This window comes from Mirounga angustirostris, unplaced genomic scaffold (assembly GCF_029215605.1).
Source record: "Mirounga angustirostris isolate CCGP_5_RB_7025 unplaced genomic scaffold, mMirAng1.0.hap1 SCAF_4, whole genome shotgun sequence".
NCBI lineage: Eukaryota > Metazoa > Chordata > Mammalia > Carnivora > Phocidae > Mirounga > Mirounga angustirostris.
The window spans coordinates 7,155,141-7,174,146 of NW_026991712.1; the positions used below are offsets into that span (position 1 = coordinate 7,155,141).

General features: G+C 47.0%; 1 protein-coding gene across 8 annotated transcripts in view; it reads right to left on the reverse strand.

Moving 5' to 3' along the window:
• Positions 1 to 16,951, reverse strand: part of KHDRBS3 (KH RNA binding domain containing, signal transduction associated 3) — a 192,569-nt gene extending 175,618 nt beyond the window's left edge. For 3 of the 8 annotated variants that reach the window (XM_054512436.2, XM_064587835.1, XM_064587836.1), the window contains exon 1: positions 16,731 to 16,940. In XM_054512436.2, the coding sequence (XP_054368411.1) occupies positions 16,731 to 16,818 (88 nt within the window). In that variant the 5' untranslated portion in view covers positions 16,819 to 16,940. Of the gene's footprint in view, positions 1 to 16,730 lie in introns of all 8 variants that reach the window. The other 5 variants (XR_010410495.1, XR_010410496.1, XM_054512435.2 and 2 more) reach the window with 5 other exon arrangements.
• Between the last annotated feature and the right edge of the window lie 2,055 nt (positions 16,952 to 19,006).

A 19,006-nucleotide genomic window follows, 5' to 3' on the forward strand; every position in this document is an offset into this window, starting at 1 on the left:
GAGAGATAAAAAGCTTCCAGGACAAACAAAAACCAAAGGAATTTGCAAACACAAAACCAGCCCTACAAGAAATCTTGAAAGGGGTCCTCTAAGCAGAGAGAGAGCCTAAAAGCAACACAGACCAGAAAGGAACACAGACAATATACAGTAACAGTCACCTTACAGGCAATACAATGGCACTAAATTCCTATCTTTCAATAGTTACCCTGAATGTAAATGGGCTAAATACCCCAATCAAAATCATAGGCTATCAGATTGGATAAAAAAACAAGACCCATCGATATGCTGTCTGCAAGGGGCTAATTTAGACCCAATGACACCCCCAGATTGAAAGTGAAGGTGTGGAAAACCATTTACCATGCTAATGGACACCAAAAGAAAGCTGGGGTGGCAATCCTTATATCAGACAAATTAGATTTTAAACCAAAGACTGTAATAAGACATGAGGAAGGACACTATATCCTACTTAAAGGGTCTATCCAACAAGAAGATCTAACAATTGTAAATATCTATGCCCCTAACATGGGAGCAGCCAATTATATAAGCCAATTAATAACAAAAGCAAAGAAACACACTGAGAACAATACAATAATAGTGGGGCACTTTAACACCCCCCTCACTGAAATGGACAGATCATCTAAGCAAAAGATCAACAAGAAATAAAGACTTTAAATGACACACTGGACCAAATGGACTTCACAGACATATTCAGAACATTCCATCCCAAAGCAACATAATACACATTCTTCTCTAGTGCCTATGGAACATTCTCCAGAATAGATCACATCCTAGGTCATAAATCAGGTCTCAACCGGTACCAAAAGATTGGGATCATTCCCTGCCTATTTTCAGACCACAATACTTTGAAAGTAGAACTCAATCACAAGAGGAAAATCGGAAAGAACTCAAATACATGGAGGCTAAAGAGCATCCTACTGAAGAATGAATGGGTCAACCAGGAAATTAAAGAAGAATTAAAAAAAATTCATGGAAACCAATGAAAATGAAAACACAACTGTTCAAAATCTTTGGGATGAGAATAGATCATATCCTAGGTCACAAATCAGGTCTCAACCGGTACCAAAAGATTGGGATCATTCCCTGCCTATTCTCAGACCACAATGCTTTGAAACTAGAACTCAATCACAAGAGGAAAGTCGGAAAGAACTCAAATACATGGAGGCTAAAGAGCATCCTACTGAAGAATGAATGGGTCAACCAGGAAATTAAAGAAGAATTAAAAAAATACATGGAAACCAATGAAAATGAAAACACAACTGTTCAAAATCTTTGGGATGCAGCAAAGGCAGTCCTAAGAGGAAAGTATATAGCAATACAAGCCTTTCTCAAGAAACAAGAAAGGTCTCAAGTACACAACCTAACCCTACACCTAAAGGAGCTGGAGAAAGAACAGCAAATAAAGCCTAAACCCAGCAGGAGAAGAGAAATAATAAAGATCAGAGCAGAAATCAATGAAATAGAAACTAAAAGAACAGTAGAACAGATCAACGAAACTAGGAGCTGGTTCTCTGAAAGAATTAACAAGATTGATAAACCCCTGGCCAGACTGATCAAAAAGAGAAGAGAAATGACCCAAATCAACAAAATCATGAATGAAAGAGGAGAGATCACAACCAACACCAAAGAAATACAAACAATTATAAGAACATATTATGAGCAACTCTATGCCAGCAAATTAGATAACCTGGAAGAGATGGAGGCATTCCTAGAGATGTATCAACTACCAAAACTGAACCAGGATGAAATAGAAAACCTGAACAGACCTATAACCACTAAGGAAATTGAAGCAGTCATCAAAAATCTCCCAAAAAACAAAAGCCCAGGGCCAGATGGCTTCCCAGGGGAATTCTACCAAACATTTGAAGAAGAATTAATACCTATTCTTCTGAAACTGTTCCAAAAAATAGAAACGGAAGGAAAACTTCCAAACTCATTTTATGAGGCCAGCATTACCTTGATCCCAAAACCAGACAAAGACCCCATCAAAAAGGAGAATTACAGACCAATATCCCTGATGAACATGGATGCAAAAATTCTCACCAAAATACTAGCCAATAGGATCCAACAGTACATTAAAAGGATTATTCACCATGACCAAGTGGGATTTATCCCTGGGCTGCAAGGTTGGTTCAACATCCGCAAATCAACCAATGTGATACAATACATTAACAAAAGACAGAACAAAAATCATATGATCCTCTCAATAGATGCAGAAAAAGCTTTTGACAAAGTACAGCATCCTTTCTTGATCAAAACTCTTCAGAGTATAGGGATAGAGGGTACATACCTCAATATCATAAAAGCCATCTATGAAAAACCTACAGCGAATATCATTCTCAATGGGGAAAAACTGAGAGCTTTCCCCCTAAGGTCAGGAACGCGGCAGGGATGTCCACTATCACCACTGCTATTCAACATAGTATTGGAAGTCCTAGCCACAGCAATCAGACAACAAAAAGAAATCAAAGGCATCCAAATTGGCAAAGAAGAAGTCAAACTCTCACTCTTTGCAGATGATATGATACTTTATGTGGAAAACCCCAAAGACTCCACCCCAAAACTAGAACTCATACAGGAATTCAGTCAAGTGGCAGGATATAGAATCAGTGCACAGAAGTCAGTGGCATTCCTATACACCAACAACAACACAGAAGAAAGAGAAATTAAGGAGTCGATCCCATTTACAATTGCACCCAAAACCATAAGATACCTAGGAATAAATCTAACCAAAGAGACAAAGGATCTGTACTCAGAAAACTACAAAATACTCATGAAAGAAATTGAGGAAGACACAAAGAAATGGAAAAACGTTCCTGCTCATGGATTGGAAGAACAAATATTGTGAAGATGTCAATGCTACCTAGAGTAATCTACACATTCAATGCAATCCCCATCAAAATACCATCCACTTTTTTCAAAGAAATGGAACAAATAATCCTAAAATTTGTATGGAACCAGAAAAGACCCCGCATAGCCAGAGGAATGTTGAAAAAGAAAAGCAAAGCTGGCAGCATCACAGTTCCGGACTTCCAGCTCTATTACAAAGCTGTCATCATCAAGACAGCATGGTACTGGCACAAAAACAGACACATAGATCAATGGAAGAGAACAGAGAGCCCAGAAATGGACCCTCAACTCTATGGTCAACTAATCTTCGACAAGCAGGAAAGAATGTCCAATGGAACAAAGACAGTCTCTTCAACAAATGGTGTTGGGAAAATTGGACAGCCACATGCAGAAGAATGAAACTGGACCATTTCCTTACACCACACACAAAAATAGACTCCAAATGGTTGAAAGACCTCAATGTGAGACAGGAGTCCATCAAAATCCTAAAGGAAAACACAGGCAGCAACCTTTTTGACCTCAGCCGCAGCAACTTCTTCCTAGAAACATCGCCAAAGGCAAGGGAAGCAAGGGCAAAAATGAACTATTGGGACTTCATCAAGATAAAAAGCTTTTGCACAGCAAGGAAATAGTCAACAAAACCAAAAGACAACTGACAGAATGGGAAGAGATATTTGCAAATGACATATCAGATAAAGGGCTAGTATCCAAAATCTATAAAGAACTTATCAAACTCAACACCCAAAGAACAAATGATCCAATCAAGAAATGGGCAGAAGACATGAACAGACATTTTTCCAAAGAAGACATCCAAATGGCCAACAGACACATGAAAAAGTGCTCAACATCGCTTGGCATCAGGGAAATCCAAATCAAAACCTCAATGAGATACCGCCTCACACCAGTCAGAATGGCTAAAATTAACAAGTCAGGAAACGACAGATGTTGGTGGGGATGCGGAGAAAGGGGAACCCTCCTGCACTGTTGGTGGGAATGCAAGCTGGTGCAGCCACTCTGGAAAACAGTGTGGAGGTTCCTCGAAAAGTTGAAAATAGAGCTATCATATGATCCAGCAATTGCACTACTGGGTATTTACCCCAAAGATACAAGCACAGGGATCCAAAGGGGTACATGCACCCCAATGTTTATAGCAGCAATGTCCACAATAGCCAAACTGTGGAAAGAGCCAAGATGTCCATCGACAGATGAATGGATAAAGAAGATGTAGTATATATATACAATGGAATATTATGCAGCCATCAAAAGGAATGAGATCTTGCCATTTGCAATGACGTGGATGGAACTGGAGGGTATTATGCTGAGCAAAATAAGTCAATCAGAGAAAGACATGTATCCTATGACCTCACTGATATGAGAAATTCTTTTTTTTTTTTTAAAGATTTTATTTATTTATTTGACAGAGAGAGATACAGTAAGAAAGGGAACACAAGCAGGGGGAGTTGGAGAGGGAGAAGCAGGCCTCCCGCGGAGCAGAGAGCCTGATGCGGGCCTTGATCCCAGGACCCTGGGATCATGACCTGAGCTGAAGGCAGATGCTTAACAACTGAGCCACCCAGGCGCCCTGATATGAGGAATTCTTAATCTCAGGAAACAAACTGAGGGTTGCTGGAGTGGGGGGGTGGGAGGGGAGGGATGGGGTGGTGGGTGATAGACACTGGGGAGGATATGTGCTATGGTGAGCGCTGTGAATTGTGCAAGACTGTTGAATCTCAGATCTGTACCTCTGAAACAAATAATGCAATATATGTTAAGAAAAAAAATTTTTTTAAAAAGACAGCAGGAGGGGAAGAATGAAGGGGCGGGAATTGGCGGAGGAGACGAACCATGAGAGATGATGGACTCTGAAAAACAAACTGAGGGTTCTAGAGGGGAGGGGGGTGGGAGGATGGGTTAGCCTGGTGATGGGTATTGAGGAGGGCACGTTCTGCATGGAGCACTGGGTGTTATACGCAAACAATGAAGCATGGAACACTACATCAAAAACTAACGATGCAATGTATGGTGATTAACATAACAATTAAAAAATTTTTAAAAAGACATCGGTGTGGATAATAAGCTAAAATGTAAGTGTGAATCTCATGTATCTAATTTAAAAATAAACAGGGTATACAAAACTCCCTATTAAAATTATTGAGTTTTGATTATAAAAAAATAGAGAAAGTAATCATTTTATCATGGGGAGATAAACAAACACCCTCGGGAGTTCTATGAAATTATTTTTTCTTATTACTTTGCATATTGCACATACTATGTTTTTAAAAGACTCACATCTTGCAAATTAAATCCCCAACAAATCAACATGTCCAATGTGTCATAAGAAATGGATATCCAAAATATCCATCTGAGAGGAATGAGTGGTCTGCAACAGAAACAACAATTAATGAATCACAAATTCCCTCATCCAAAGGGCACAACTCTGACGTGCCCTCAGTGTGGATGGCATCGGAAAAGAGAGGCGAGGCCTGGTCCCTGCTCCCTAGTAGCTGAGAGCAGGGAAGGGCGGGCAGACTACGGCACAGTGCCTGTTTCTCTAAGTGTTGTCAGGACAAAATCATACACATCCGTTTCCATACATCTCTGGCTGCTTTTCTGCTACAACAGTGAGTTGAGCAGAATGTACAGCCTACAGAACATCCCCTCCTGGCCTCCTACAGCAAGTCTGCGGGCCTACACGCAGCTTCCCGTGTGATCCCCCTGCAGACACACAGCCACCTCCCACTGTCCAGAAGGGCCCAGAAGCAATGACACCCTGGCAGCCCAGATCCTGATGCTGAACGACCGTCCCACACTATGAGAAACCAGGCTCCTCGGAAGAAATGGCTGATTTAAGAGCCACAGCACAGCAACGACAAGATGTGCCTGGAACAAAATGCTGTTAGGAAGTAAAAAAGTACTCAAAAGACGTACGGGATGCTCCTGTCAATAGGACCCAGGAGCCAGATAAAGGGCTCCCCAATGGCCAAATCTGGGGCAATTTAATGGTCAATTTATACTGTGACAGTAAAGGATTATAACCAGTTAAATCAAGAACTTATTCGGACAGATGACCGCTCGAGGGAGGGGAGAGGGAGGAGGAAGGAGGGACAGAAACAATGGACACGTCCCCTCCAGTAGAATATCAGGCAATCAATGTAGAAAGAGTGAGTGAACAAGATCACCATTTCACAGCTAGTACAGTCATACTTCGGCTAAGAAACAGTGGTGGATGCTAAAATCTGTGAGGAAGAGTTTATAAGGAGGAAGAGAATACTGACAGAGTCTCAAAGTAGCTCCCGCAAAGTACAAATGACTTATACAAGAAAAACAGTATCTTCCCAGCGGAGGCAACTGGTAGCCTCTTCATCAAGTAACCAAACGTAACCTCACAGGTAACGGGACAGGCAGTGACACCATGCGCCTCCTCATCTGAGTACTGAGGAGGACACACCACACCTCCGTGAATGTCCGCCAAAAGTGTACACACGTGAATCCAATATTAAGGAAACAGACAACCTGAACTGAGGGACATTCTACCAAAAAAACACTAGTGTGTGTAGTGATCAAAAACGCACGTCATGAACGGTAAAGGAAGACAGAGGAGCTCTTCCAAACCAAGAGACTAAAGACGCCTGCAGCCGATGGCACTGCGTGATCCTCAACTTGCATCTTCTAAAAGACAAACGGGAGCAAAGAGCAAGATCGGCACGTGGACCGGGGAGGAGACCGTCGTACGAAGCAGTGATTAACTTCCTAAATGTGATCCCTGTTCTCTATGACTGCAGTCACCTAAGAGAAGGCCCTTAATCTTAGAAAACACACACCAACGTACTTACGTTCGTCAGGGTCCGGGGAGGTAACACAGGCACCTTCCCCTCCAGGGTGTCAGGAACGTAAGTAAATACACGCGTGGGAAAATGTTCACAATTGGTGAATCCAGACAAATGGGCCTGTGGGGTCTCAGCACTACTCTTTCAACTCCTTTGTTTTAAAACTGTTTCCAAATAAAAGCCGTTAATGTCGGGAATAAGAACTAAAGGTGTTAACAATGGGAGGGGGAAGGAAAGAGGAGAGAGATGCACAGAACCACAATGCGCCAGGGGGAGGAGGAGGGGTACGAGGGCGTGATGCGAACACAGGGCAGACTGGAGTCAGTAATTAGCTGGGGGAGTCAGGAAAGGTCAGTGTCCCTGCCCAAGTGCTTCCCCCGCCTGCCTGCGGGGAGTGCTGCGTCCAGCCGAGTCCTCTCGGAAGAGCACTCCTCCTGGCCCTGGATTGGCCCGGTCATTCTCTGAGCCCCAGAAACCCCCCCCCACCTCCTCCCACCGCAGTGCTAACTCACTCTCAGAATCGTTCCCTCTACATGTTTATCTCCCTCCCTGGATTACAGATTGCTGGATTAAAAATGTGAAATGGGGTGCCTGGGTGGCTCAGTTGGTTAAGCGACTGCCTTCGGCTCAGGTCATGATCCTGGAGTCCCGGGATCGAGTCCCGCATCGGGCTCCCTGCTCAGCAAGGAGCCTGCTTCTCCCTCTAATCCTCCCCCCTCTCATGTACTCTCTCTCTCTCTCATTCTCGCTCTCTCAAATAAATAAATAAATCTTTAAAAAAAAATAAAAATAAATAAATAAAAATGTGAAATGATGATGATGATGACGACGATGACAATGAAGGAGGCAGTAGTCACCTACCCGGCACTTACTACACATCCCACATGACACTACCCAGCTCCCCACGCAGCGCGTGTAAACTGCTCAAAGTGTCCAACTGGCTTCACTTTTTTTTTTTTTAATGACCATTTTACAGTCATGGAAACTGAGGCTGAGCAGGGATCACATACCCAAGGTCACTACACGAAGTGGCAGAGTTGAGACGGAACTCCAACCTGACTGAAAACCGTCCCTCACCTCTCCTTCCTACCGAACAGCACGCTCCTCATCCCAGTATTTGTAGTTAGCAGTGGCTTGCACTTGAGAGGCAAACAAAAGGTGAGAAGGATTTCTCTAAGTGCTCTGCTCTGCTCCTGTTTGTGAGCATACCCAAACTCAAAGCAAGGAGCAGAGGAGGCACAAGGAGGGAGGAGAAAGCCAGCCCTAAGAAAACTGCCGGCAGATAATCTACTCGCCGGGAGATAAGCAAGAGCTGAGGTAGGAAATTGAGATACAAAAGATACCATGTGAGGAAGAGAAATACATAAATGTGTAGTGAACTCATACTAGATGTAACAAATATGTCCTGTATGTTAAAATCTTGAAGTAAAACTAAATAACATCACTGTCATTCCACCCCAACGAGCCACGAGGCAGGCATCACTGCCTTGCGCAGATAAGGAACACAGGCAGGAGAAACGACTGGCCCAGAACACACAGCTACACCGAGCGGTGCGGGTCCTTCACAAATAGTAGCTGAATAAACGAGTAAAATGAAAGAAAGCTCAGTATACATTCTGGAAGGCTTATGTACTCTATCCAGTATACAGCTCTGCTAAAATTACAGAAAATGTAATCGTGGCTTTGTCCAGAATTTCTCCCAGGTTTTGGCCCTGGTATGGATCAAGCCCCTGACCCCAGGGGGAAGCAGGAACTTCTACAGCAGCTGACAAAGCTTTGGTTACTGTTGTTTGCTTCCCCATGCAAATCAAAGATTTTGACTCCTCTGCTCCAGTGTAAGCAACAGGACTATAATTTTCCCGCACAAAACGAACAAATCTGTGGCCAGCAGCCATCCATCAGACTGCCCTAACACCTTGAATACAGTTCTCAGTTCACGCTCTGGAGGCACTTTTTCTCTAGGGACGGTAAGCCCCCACCATGACCCTGCACAGGCGAGCTACCCTCTAACTCCCCGACTACCTGCAGGGTGAGAAGGGACCTAACTCCCCGCGGCTCCCCGGATTAAGGCAGCCACGTGTGAGCAGTGCCTGGGACACCTGAAGCACTCCAGACGGTGCCTACGGGGCTGAAGTCGTGCTTCTCTGCGAATACTGAAGAGTAGCTAGCTACCGAGGATGCCTCTTAAAATCAGCAATGTGGAGGACGGACACAGGAAAATCAAAAGCAACGCCGGCCTGTGGACGAGCCAGGACAGCTCGAAGGAGCCGCGGGGCGGACGGAGAGGGCAACCAGCTGTGCGCAGCGCCACCTAGTGGAGCGGGAGCAGAGCACAAGTGCCGACCGAGGGAGAAGGCCGAGCAGGCAAACCGCCCCTGCTCCCATCGGCTTTCCTCTCCGGGGGAGCTCGGACCAACAGTGGCGCCCCGTGTAAGATGTATATCAGACAGGGTGCGCTCACATCCAGCTCATGCTCTTTATCATACCAACGAACAACATCAGTGAGACGCCAGGAGCACCATTTAAAGTCCTTAAAATAGCAGCAGGGGCTGACTGGTGAAAAATTACGGAAATGTGAAAAGTGCTGGCAATGTACAGCTTACCAATTCAGAGCAAGAAATTCTGTGCTTGTGGAGAGGAGCTGCTGAGGGTCCAGCTATGTTTTAAGAGGTGCAGTCACAAAGCTGTTTATGGAAGCTCCGGGGTGGAACTGAAGCTTCCGGGGCTACTGCAGCTCGAGCAGCACAGGACGGCCAACCAGTGCTGCTCACTCCCCCGGGCATCACGAAGCTTCCCAAGAACGAGTCTGTTCTTCAGTCTTCCCTGCACTGGAAAACTAAACTCATTGTAGTAACAAAAAATCACCCTGAGAGCTGAAACTAGGGGATTACGTTATTCTACGTTTTATGTCTGGAAAGTGACGCCAACACACACATCGGTCTCAGGTCATCATGTAAAAAGAGCAGGTAATGTTTACCAAGCACCTCTCATGAGTTAGACACTGCACTCATCTCATGCCTGAAACAACAGCCCTGCAGAGGAGGTAAAAAAGCACTCCCATTTTAAAGATGGGAAACCGAGGCTCCCAGAAATAAGCAACTTGGATACCCCCATAATCACAGGCTGCCTCCTGCAGCAGCTCTTCCCTTGTTAAGGAACACTATCCCCCATGTAAATGCCATCCAGCACCCATTCCGTGCTTCCACTGGTCACAGAGTTCCTGCCCCCTTGGGTCAGGCCGCTGTGTGTCGCTCTGCACAGTACACAGTCCGCCCACTCACAGACCACCCCTCCCACACCGAGCAATTAATCTGAAGAGCTGCATGGCAGAGAATTTCCCGTGGAAGTCAAAGATGAAAATCCAGCCGCGGCGGAAGCTTCCACCTGTACTTGGTGCTCACAGGTGAACTGTCTATTGTCTGGGAGGTAGGCAGGTAAGGATTTGAACCCTGGTTTACCACTTAACTTTCTGACCTTAGTCAAATAATTTGTTCTTCATGCCCTCACTTCTCTCATGTGTAAAATAAGGTAAAACGATTTACTCTTTTAACACTGTGAGAAAAATTAAGCGCAATGATGCACATAAAGCATCTAACCCAGGAAAATGTTAACTATTACTGTTAGCAATTGCAAGGCAAGGATATTGAAACATCCTCCCCTCCCCCCCCAGCCCACTGCCATCAGAGAGCCAAAACCATTGTCTGTGAGAATATGTTCTTTTATGTTCTTGGCACTCTTTTCCCCCCACTTTTTGAGCCTATTTTTAGAAAATGGAGAATTTCTAAACATACAATAAACTGACTAAAAATCCCTGATATCATCCTTGTGACCAACTGTTTCTGTGATAAATACAGTATTAAAATATAAAGAGCTCTGTGCCTCGGGGAGGTTCCTTCAAGACACACAGAGCCTTTGTCTTAGTGACTTTCCACAGTCAAAGTTTCCCTATTTTCTCCCTGTCCATTGAAACAAACATAATTAAAAATCCTTGCCTTGAATGCCTACCTAAGACTGAGAAGTGCTGCTGGAGAACACAGGGAAAAAGTGAACTTGCCTTTTTGGTAAAACACATTTTAGGGGGACCTCTTTTAAAAATTCATCATCACCAGTGGAAATTCCTAACTGGCTTCTACTATAATAAAAATTTCATTTAAAAACAATCTCGACTTCTGTCCTTTTATCTGTTTTCTTAAAGTAACCTATCAAAACACTGCATACTCAAAATTTCAGCCTGAATATTTAAAGTTGTGCACCTTGACTGGGCAAGTTGCTTTACATTTTGAAACTCAGATGAGTCATTTGAAAAAACAAAAGAGGCAGGCAGGGGATAAAACCACCTACCTTGCAAGATCTTTGTGAGGATTAGAGCTAATGCATAGGAAGCACCTGGCACAAAGAAGCCCTTAATTTGGCAGCTTTTATCATAATCATTATCCCCAATGCTAAGGAAAGCTTCTACTTTTTGGTAAAAAATATAAACCATTCTATCTTCACTCAGTGGGAATGAGGACAACAAGCAAAAGGGTCTTGTGCTCTCAAAGCCGCTGCGGGCATTCAGTGTGCAAGCCCAGTTGCTCCTCTGGTTTGGGGTGTCCGTTTGCCATCTGAGATCGCGGATTAACTCCTTCAGGTAAGAAGGCTTATTTGCCATGTAACAAGGGCCTCAAATTTCTGGTTTTAGTCTGTCATTAGGAATTTAGGGAAGGAGAGCTAACTGAATTAGCGCATACTGGCTTAATCAATAAGTTCCTTAAGAAGAAGAAAAGTAAATAAACATCTGATGCAAAGCAGACCTGCTAACATCTCGTTGTCTCCTGGGCCTTCTGCTGCTGGCCTCACGCTGCATCTCACTCAGAGCCTCTTTCTTTTGTGTCTGTGCCCCCATCAGCTGCCTTACAGCGACAACACTCTGAGTCTTCCACCCCCGTGAAAATTACAACATAACACTGAAATGAAGATAGGAGTGGAAGGCTGCAAGAACTCCACGAGGTGCTCAAGACCAAGCCATGGAAGCCCAGGCGGGCCGCCCAGAAGCTGACATTCTCCCATGGAAGACTGAGGTCCAAATAACGTAGTGTAAGGACAACCACACCATCAGAGAAGTAAGCACCGGCTGCTTTGGGAAAAAATGGGCCATCTAAGTCCATTTGGGGGGAAGGAAGTGATCACAGGAGATCCCTTAGAGCAGAAATTCCAAGGGTGAGGTATAAAAAGGGATGCCATATAACTTGCCTTTCAAGTGCAGCCCAGCCATGAACTGCCAGCCCAGCTGGACCTTCTCCCTCTGCAGGCCAGTGTGGTTCAGGAAAGAAGAACAAAGCTTGCACCCTCACTGGGAGATTTTGCAAGTAAGTCACCCTGGGTAAGTCACTTTAGTTGTTGGAGTCTCAGTTTCTACAACTGAAAAATTGGGCTAATAACCTCTACATTTCTGGGCTGTTACAGTATTCAGATTACAGACATGACTCAGCACAGAGAAGAACCTCAAAAATGTCCCTAGGCTGACCAAGTTAAACCATCTAGTCACTCAGCACTTCAAAAGGACAGTTGAAGGATAGTCGAGGACCTTCCTTAGGAAAGAAGAGGGCATCTACAAACTTGACACTCACTCTCAAATTCACACATGTGAGAACACTCATTTCTCAGGAGCGGAGTCTGCGTTCTTCCCTGGCCACCTCCAGGACTCAGCCCCAGGGCCTGGCACGGCAGCTTCTCAAGCAACATGTCAGTAATGACCAGATACCAAAACACTGTGACTCACAATCACTGGATCACCTGGAATCACAGCACGCTACAGGAACTCAGAAAGGGCATCCCATCCATTTTCTTACAGAAAACCATCAAAAATTCGGAAAACCCTAAGGAAAACAATTGAAAACTAAAAAACCACAGCCTTCTTTGGATGAAACAGAGGATCACACTCTACATCTAAATATAATTCTGTAATTTCCATTCTCATTCGTCTCTCTTACTCCACATGTCTGACAACAGTCAAGCAAATCACAAACATTTTCCAAAAGGGGGTCACCAAAAATGAAATGTTAAGCCATCAGGTTTTGTTGAAAAAGAGACACGGCACATCGGGCCAAGTAATGATCCTCCCTTTATACATTTTTACCCCTCACATATATCCTAAATAATGCTAGGAGTACTGATATTAGAGAAACTGATGTAAGATGAAAAATTATTATTCTGAAATACCATCAGAGAACTTTATCAATCTGGACACAAAAAGACCACGTTAACCTTGAATCCTTTGCTCCACTTCCTCTTGTAACCAACCACTAAATATACCTTGGCAGTGAACCAGTCACCAATCCATATATTATATCAGATAATTAAAAATACAGGGTTATGTAATCTTATTTAATGGTTACTTGGCTTGGATTGAAAACCATCCAAAGCAGTAGCAGAGAGCTGGATTAAATTATAATGCATAAGACATTTCTAAAGATGTTTTTCATGAGAGTCAGCGCATCCCCTACTAGCAAATATAATACAAAACATGGGACGCTACTTTCATCTCCAATTAAACCTCCTTGGCAAGAAATGGCAACGTCAATTCTCTACAGGCATGGAAGTGAGGGAAGGGGGTGATACCAAAGCCTATTTTCTTGGATTCAGGTTGAACATTAAGTAAACATTAACCGTTACATTTGGTAGAGAAACAAAAGTACTCAGTATTTAGGGGGGAGGGGAGCCAGTCAGCCTGAGAAAATAAAAAGTCAGCAACTAATGCCCATCATGAAACACAAGCCTGGGCGCCTGGGTGGCTCAGTTGGTTAAGCGACTGCCTTCGGCTCAGGTCATGATCCTGGAGTCCCGGGATCGAGTCTCGTATCGGGCTCCCTGCTCGGCGGGGGGTCTGCTTCTCCCTCTGACCCTCCTCCCTCTCATGCTCTCTGTCTCTCATTCTCTCTGTCTCAAATAAATAAATAAAATCTTTAAAAAAAAAAAAGAAACACAAGCCTGGGAAAAGTATAAAAGCCGAACTATATGAGCACAGGAGCATATATCTTGATGTCATCCCAGCTCAAGTTCTTACCAAAGATTATTAGAAAAAAAATAATTCAGCTAGGAGGCTGATCAACGTTTACAACTACTGAATTTTTAAAAAACGGCAACACCTCATTTATAAACTGTTTCATTATCGTGATGTGTTGATTATGAAAGTAATAAACTGGTCACAGGAGGGCTTTAATTCAAAAATGCCTCTTGGCCGGAGCATTAAAATCCTGTAGGATAAATCTGCTACCAATGTTTATTTCTTCAAAAAGACCACTAGATAAGAACAGAAAGACACTTTTTTAGAAAATCAAGGTAAGTCAACCAGAAACAAGCGTATTAATGATACTGATTCCTGAAGGGTTTTAAATTAGCATGTGCGAAGTATTTTATTCTATCTTTGCGGGAAGGCTCAAGTGGCTTTAGGAGACCGAAGACCTGAGTTCAAATTACATCTCAGCTGCCCACAAGCTTGCATAACTGGGTTCCTCAGCTGCCTCCCTAGAAAAATGGAGACATCAGTGTCGACCTCACAAGAGCGCAAGAGTGAGACAGAAACTGGACATCCTGTACCGTTAAGAGCCTTGGAAACTTGAACACACTCCACACAAACATGAGGTATCGCGTTCACTGCTGACCACTGTCACTGCACGAGTGAGTTACTGTCGGAACACTAACCCCAGTATTGAAATTCAGAATAAACTCTGAAAAAAATAGTTTTTTTTCGAGGCAAAGAGTCAAAAACGTAGCTAAATAAGAATAAAAATACTTTTCTGTAGCCAATAACAAGACACTTGTCAGATTCAAAATCAAAGTTTTCTAATAACCATTAAAATTCAGATTTAAGATACTATTTTAGAAATGCACTTGTAATTCTGGAGTTACATAAATGAGCATGATTAATATTTTAAATGATAGGGCTTGGCTTTCTGGATATCAGGGAAACATGTCTGTCTGAAGTAATCTAAATTAACAGTAATAAGAGCACCTCAGTAGCACCCTTTCCTTCTTTCACATAATTGTTCAATGTGAAAAATGTACTTCTTACCCAAATTACACTTTTTATGGGAAAGTGAGGTAATCAGATTTAACATCTAAAAAAAAATACTAAATGGCAATATTGTCCAATATCTGTTTCAAGTAACTAGAGGCCATTAACACCAGTAGAAACAGAAACCGAGAGAATTCTGAATGTATTAGCAACACGGTACTGTAACATGGCACAGAGAAAAAAAAAAATAACTTTCAAAATAAGATAACTCTTACACTTTTAGTTAATCTGTTTCCTTAACTGAGTACAACATAACTTTGTCAGCTTTATTAAAAAAAAATGCACTTGATTCCACAATCTAGGATATTTCTACTGCCACTGATCTCACACAATGTACAAAGAAATTTCTTTCACAGAAATGACAGCCCAGCAGGCAACAAAAGATATATGTAAATCATAAAGAGCAAGGAGTACAAGCCTAACTGCAGAACAGTTCAGAAGAGCATGGGAATAAAGCTGAAAATTCTTTTTCTCTAATTTAAGAATGTAAGCCCATTGCTTTTTCACAAGCCCACTTTATTAAAGAAATAAAAACAAGGTTGCAATTAAAATGGGAAAGCTCTGTAAACCGACTTCTGTTCTACCGTTCAAACAGCATTCATGCTTAAATTCTTGGAGATACTGAGTCTCTCCACTACCACCATCAGTCGACAACACCCTACTCTGAAGAACTGGTTGAAACAAGCAAATGCTGGAGGTTGCTATTTTAAAATATAGACATCTATATACAAATAGAATATGTCTGCCTCATCCTTCACTTGCAACAATAAAAGAGCCAGGGCCAGCATTAAGATCAGCAGACCCGATTTAACTCGGGGACCACAAACTGTCACTGCACGGAGTGATTCATGCAAAAGGTAACAGATCTGACCAGATAATGTTTCGGCCATCACCCAGAGAAAAAGCAGACCAGTGGCCCCCCAAACCCATCTTTATCTGAAACACGCATTAACAGATACAGAAGGAGCTGAGGACTGCTCCTGGGAAGGCAGGCTTGATTTACCATCCATCCCAGATTACTCAAGAAGCTGGAGGAAGAACAAGCCAGGAAATACCGTCCTAGGTAGGCACGCCTCCATGTGTCCCTGTATCCCGGTGCCCCGTACTTCCCAGGACTGTTCACACCCGGAACTGGCTGCAGCAGCGCTGAAAGGGACAGGCAGCAAAGACTCCTTGCCCAGTCTTCCCAACCCCTAGCCAGCCCCCAGTGACCGTGACCCACCCAGAGCTTCCCAAAGAGGAGACAGGCAAGCCAAGAACGGCGCAACTGCGTGGGCCTCTTCTCCCCCACCAAGCCCTCCAGGGAGGGCATACCACCCTACAAGAGTGGCTACAGCCGCGGCATGGAAGAACAGGAGGGAAAGAAGAGGAACTGGGCTCTGCCACTAGGACCGCCGGGCCCCTCTCCTCTGAAATGCTCAGCGTCTGACCCCAAACCTCCCCCAAGGTCCTCAAACTTTACTAACAGCGCAAGCACCTGTTCCCTTCACCTCGTGTGCACTTCATCTCCTCAGATCCTTCCATTTTGCTCCAGCTCTTTCTCCAGTTCCCTGGACAAACCGCACACACTAGGATCCCTGAGTCCCTCACAAACGCCCCTCCAATGAGCTCATTCAACCCCCGCCCCGCCAAATCCCGCAGATGTTCGCCGTCCCCCACCCACAAGTTTCCCTCGGGTATCCTCGAGTCCCCAGAGCTCTTCAAGTCACATCCAGCCTTCTGCCCCCCCCCCGCCAAGCCTCCCACAGGCGTATCTCCTCCCACCCCCCACCCCCGGTACCCACGTTCTCCCCGGTCCCCACCCAAATGCCCCCAGATTGCTACCTGCGTCCCCGCCCGCCTCCCCAGGTCCACTTCCAGCCAACCCCACAGGTCCGCCTCCCACGCGCCCCGCACTTCCATCCGCTGCCCACCCTCCCTGTCCCCCGGCCCCGACGGCCGCTGGCGACAGTTAACGGCCGGCCGGCGTGCGCTCCCACCTTGGTTCACCAGCCGCAGAGCGTGCGTGAAGGAGGGGTCCAGGGAGTCCTTCTCCGCCATCAGCTCCGGCAGGTACTTCTCCTCCATGCTCGCCGGCCGCCGGGCCCGGGACGCCGACGCGCGCCAGGCGAGCAGCGGCCGCCCCACAAGCCCGACCCGCCCGCGCCCCAGCGGCGCGCAACCCGGGCCAGGCGCCGCGGCCGGGGCGCGGCGGAGCCAAGCCGGGCGCTCGGCCCGGCGGCGGCGGCGGCACGGGGCGGGCGCCGGCCGCGCGGCCCCGGGCCCCGGGGGTGGCCGCTGCCTCTGGGACGCGGCCCCCGCAGCCCCACAGCCGGCCGGGCAGGAGCGGGCGTGGGCCGGCGCGGCGAGGCGGGCCCTCGGGCCGGGCCGGCGGCGAGCTCGGCGAGCCTGAGGTAGTCCCGGGTGAGCCCCGCCAGCCGGCGCCGGCGCCCAGCTCAGCCGCCACCCGCACGCCGCGCGCCGCCCCGCGCTCTCCGAGCGGCCGCGCCGAGCGCCCGGCCCGCCGCCCCGCCCGCCGCCCCGCCCGCCGCGCCTGCGCCTGCGCCTGCGCGCCGCTCCCGCGCGCCCCGCCCCCCGCCCCGCCCCGCCCGCCCCGCGCGCCCCGCCCCGCCCCGCGCGCCCCGCCCCGCCCGCCGCCTCGGGGGGCCGCCCCTCGCGGCGCGCTTGTCCGCGGGGAACGGGGTCCCGGCGCGTCCCGCCCGCCGCGCGCTCTGCTGCGGCCCCGGGGGCGCGGGGGAATCCCGCCGTGCGGTCACGGCGCTGCCGGTTGCGAAGGCCGGGAAACTGAGGCCCGGAGAGGTCGTGCGGCTCGCCCAAGGTCACCCGGCGGGCGCTCCCGGGAGGGGAGTCAGGGGCCCGGCCGGGAGAGCGGTCAGCGGGGGGAGCCCGGGCTTGCCCCAGCGGGCTCTGGGGAGAGGCTCCCCAGCCGCCCTGCTCTTTAAGGCTCTCGGGACCTGCCTAACTTATTTCGCTTTGCTGTGCCCTCCTCCTTGCGAGGAGATAACGCGGGCGCGCCGTCCTTCGCCGGCGCCTAACGCGGGACCCTAGGTGCTGAGGTCCATTACATAAAAACGCGTGCCCTTCAGGGCGTCTTTGTCATCCCGACTTGCCACCGGCTTGTCTTTCAGATCTCCCATAAACCGGCTGTGCCTGGAGGAGGAAGAGGGAGCCTTGCAGGAGCCTGTCCCCTCGTGGGGAGAGTCCCCTGGCGCACGTGGGTGCTGATGTCCCCCGTCCCTTTCCGTCCCCTTCCCCAACAAGCCCTCCCTCAGGACGTTTTCAGGTTTCCTCAGCATGTGGAGTAAAATGTCCCCCAGCCGGCCAAAGACTGCTGAGTCTGTGCCGCCTTTCCCCCTCCAAACCCCATCCCAAGTGCTGGCCGCAGTGTAGCCTTCCCTGCACAGCTTTTCCAAGACTTCCTCTGCAAAGCAGTCAAGGCACCATGCCCCCTCACTCCCCTCCCCTCCCCTGCTCCCGTCAGCCCTGGCTCACAGCTGGTAATTCTGTTACCGTGAGACCATGAGCATCTTGGGGCAGAGCAAGAATTTTGTTTTGCGGGGAGGGTCCCCAACACCTGGTGCCTTTGGGACAGGTGTGGGGGCACCAGAAATGTTTGTTGAAGGAACAGACCAGTGGAATGCCACTCCTGTGGCCAGCTGCCTGGAGCAGAATCTTCCTCCCATGCACATGAAGGCCTCCACAGCCAGAGAGGCTGAGAGTGGAAATCAAGGAGAGTCCCAGCCCCCAGTACCCACTGTCCTCAAGCACAAGCACCCCATCCCCTTTTCCACTCCTAGACTGCAGTGGCTCCCTGCAGAAGTGTCATTTCAGAGTTCCCAGTAAGAATCTTCTTCATGTCTCTCTTTGGTCTGAACTCTCAAGAGGCAGTCAAATGATAGGTTAAATATGTGGCCTCTGGGACCCCACAGCCTGGATTTGCGATTATGGCTCTGTGCTCACTAGCTGTGACCTATGTGTGCCTCAGTCTCCTCATCTGTAAAGTAGAGATGAGAATACAACCTATTTCATAACAGAGCCATGAAGATTAAACAAGGCAACTCATAATGAAATCCCCAAAACAATCTCCAGCACCTAGTAAGTGCTTAGCTGGTCTTTGTTGGGGTTCTTCCTGCATGGCTCTCCTCCTGGTCTCCCAAATCTCTCTTTCCCCTCAACTGTAGCTCCCAGGAGCACTTAGCAAACACTACCCCATGGGATCCTCACGGCAGGACACCGTGCATTGCCCCAGGGCAGA